Source organism: Mesitornis unicolor, unplaced genomic scaffold (assembly GCF_000695765.1).
Source record: "Mesitornis unicolor isolate BGI_N332 unplaced genomic scaffold, ASM69576v1 scaffold34052, whole genome shotgun sequence".
In the NCBI taxonomy this organism is placed as follows: domain Eukaryota; kingdom Metazoa; phylum Chordata; class Aves; order Mesitornithiformes; family Mesitornithidae; genus Mesitornis; species Mesitornis unicolor.
Window position 1 is genome coordinate 5,755 of NW_010170427.1, and position 1,628 is coordinate 7,382.

Genomic DNA, 1,628 nt, shown 5'->3' on the forward strand with positions numbered 1-1,628 from the left:
GGCCCCCATCGCAGCCCCCAGCCCTTCGTGGAGCCACATCCACACCCAGCATCATTTGCTATCGCTGGTGACCGGGATGGTGGCATCAGTGGCTGGGCAGAGGGAACGTGGCCATTGGGGTTCTGCTCCCCTGTGTGTCCCCAGCCAAGTCTGAGGGTGTCACCTGGGGTGTGACATTGCAGGCAGGGGTGCAGGGATAGCCAGGAAAGTGCCCAAACTGGTGAGTCCCTCACGGCACCACCGACACGTTAGTTTAGTGGGTCACGCTGCGATGGGGACACATTTAATAGGGTCTGGGCTTGGTGCCGGCGCGGGACTGGCTTTGATTTCCCCTGAGGATGCGTGGCCTGGATGCACGCTGCAGCACGGCACCAGCTGCGGCCGCCACTGCAGGCAGCCCCCTGCCTACCACAGCTCCCAGTGCCTAAACTGCGGCCTCCTCAGTTCCTTAAAGACCCAGGTTGGAGCAGCTTTGGGGAAGCGGATGAGTGGCCAGTGTGGCAGTGGGACACACCACCCACTGCAGCACCCAACGAGGGGTAAGAGGGGACGGAGGGACTTTGGGACACATCCCTCCAGGGCAAAGATCCATGGTAGGTGGGGAATGCGGGGGAGCAGAGCCCAGCAGGCAAGAGGAGGAATGGGACGGACAGGCAAATGGAGAGCAAGGTGGGTGCAATGGGATGGAGAGACAGATGGACGGGCAGATGGGTGGATGGATGGATGTAGTGACAGATAAACACATGTTGGGATGGAAGGATTGATGGATGCAGGGATGAAGTGGATGGATGGATGAATGGATGGATGGACGGATGGAGGGATGGATGGATTGACAGTGCAGTGAGATAAATGCATGGATAAATGGACAACTGGACAGACGGATGAATGGAACAACAGGCAGACAGATACACACTGGGGTGGGTGGATGGAAGGAAAAAAGAAAGGATGGATGGATGGAGGGATGGAGGGATGGAGGGAAGGATGGAGGGATGGAGGGATGGAGAGAAGGATGGAAGGATGAAAGGAAGCATAGAAGGATGGAACGGATGGAGGGAACAACAGGCAGATAAACAGATACATACTGGGGTGGGAGGATGGATGGATGGATGGATGGATGGATGGATGGGTAGATGGACAGAGGAATGGAAGGACAGAGGGAGGGATGGATGGATGGAGGGATGGATGAAGAGATGGATGTTCCTAGCTCAGCATCAGCCCCTTACCCGTGTCCTGCCGGAACTGGTGCATGGACTGGAGGTCGATGATGTAGGGTGCCAGCTGGACGTCGACCTGGCCCAGCACCACGCTACCGCGGGCATCCTCCTTCAGCACGTTCTCGATGTGGTGGCAGACAGTGGCTGAGTAGGGCCGCCAGCGCCCGTGCTCGTTCAGCCACTCCCACACCACCACCCGGGCTAGGTTTTGGGGGGGAAAGCCCAGGCCGCCAGAGGCTAGCATGGCCCCCGAGCCCTGCCGCGCCATGCCAGAGGGACGGTGGCTCAGCCCCACGCCATGCCCTGTCACCGGGATGCGGGGCTCACCCGGGACCTCTCCGAATCCTCCTCCCGGCTCCCGCAGGCTGCAGGCTCCGGAGCTCAGCAGAGCAAACGCTGCGGGGCTCTGCAGAG

At 59.8% G+C, this 1,628-nt stretch overlaps 1 protein-coding gene across 1 annotated transcript in view; it reads right to left on the reverse strand.

Annotated features, from left to right (window-relative positions):
* DTX1 (deltex 1, E3 ubiquitin ligase) overlaps positions 1-1,482 on the reverse strand; it is a gene marked incomplete at its 3' end in the record, with an annotated part of 7,142 nt that extends 5,660 nt beyond the window's left edge. The window contains exon 1 of the mRNA XM_010179687.1: positions 1,224-1,482. Within this exon, the coding sequence (XP_010177989.1) occupies positions 1,224-1,482 (259 nt within the window). The remainder of the gene's footprint in view (positions 1-1,223) is intronic.
* Between the last annotated feature and the right edge of the window lie 146 nt (positions 1,483-1,628).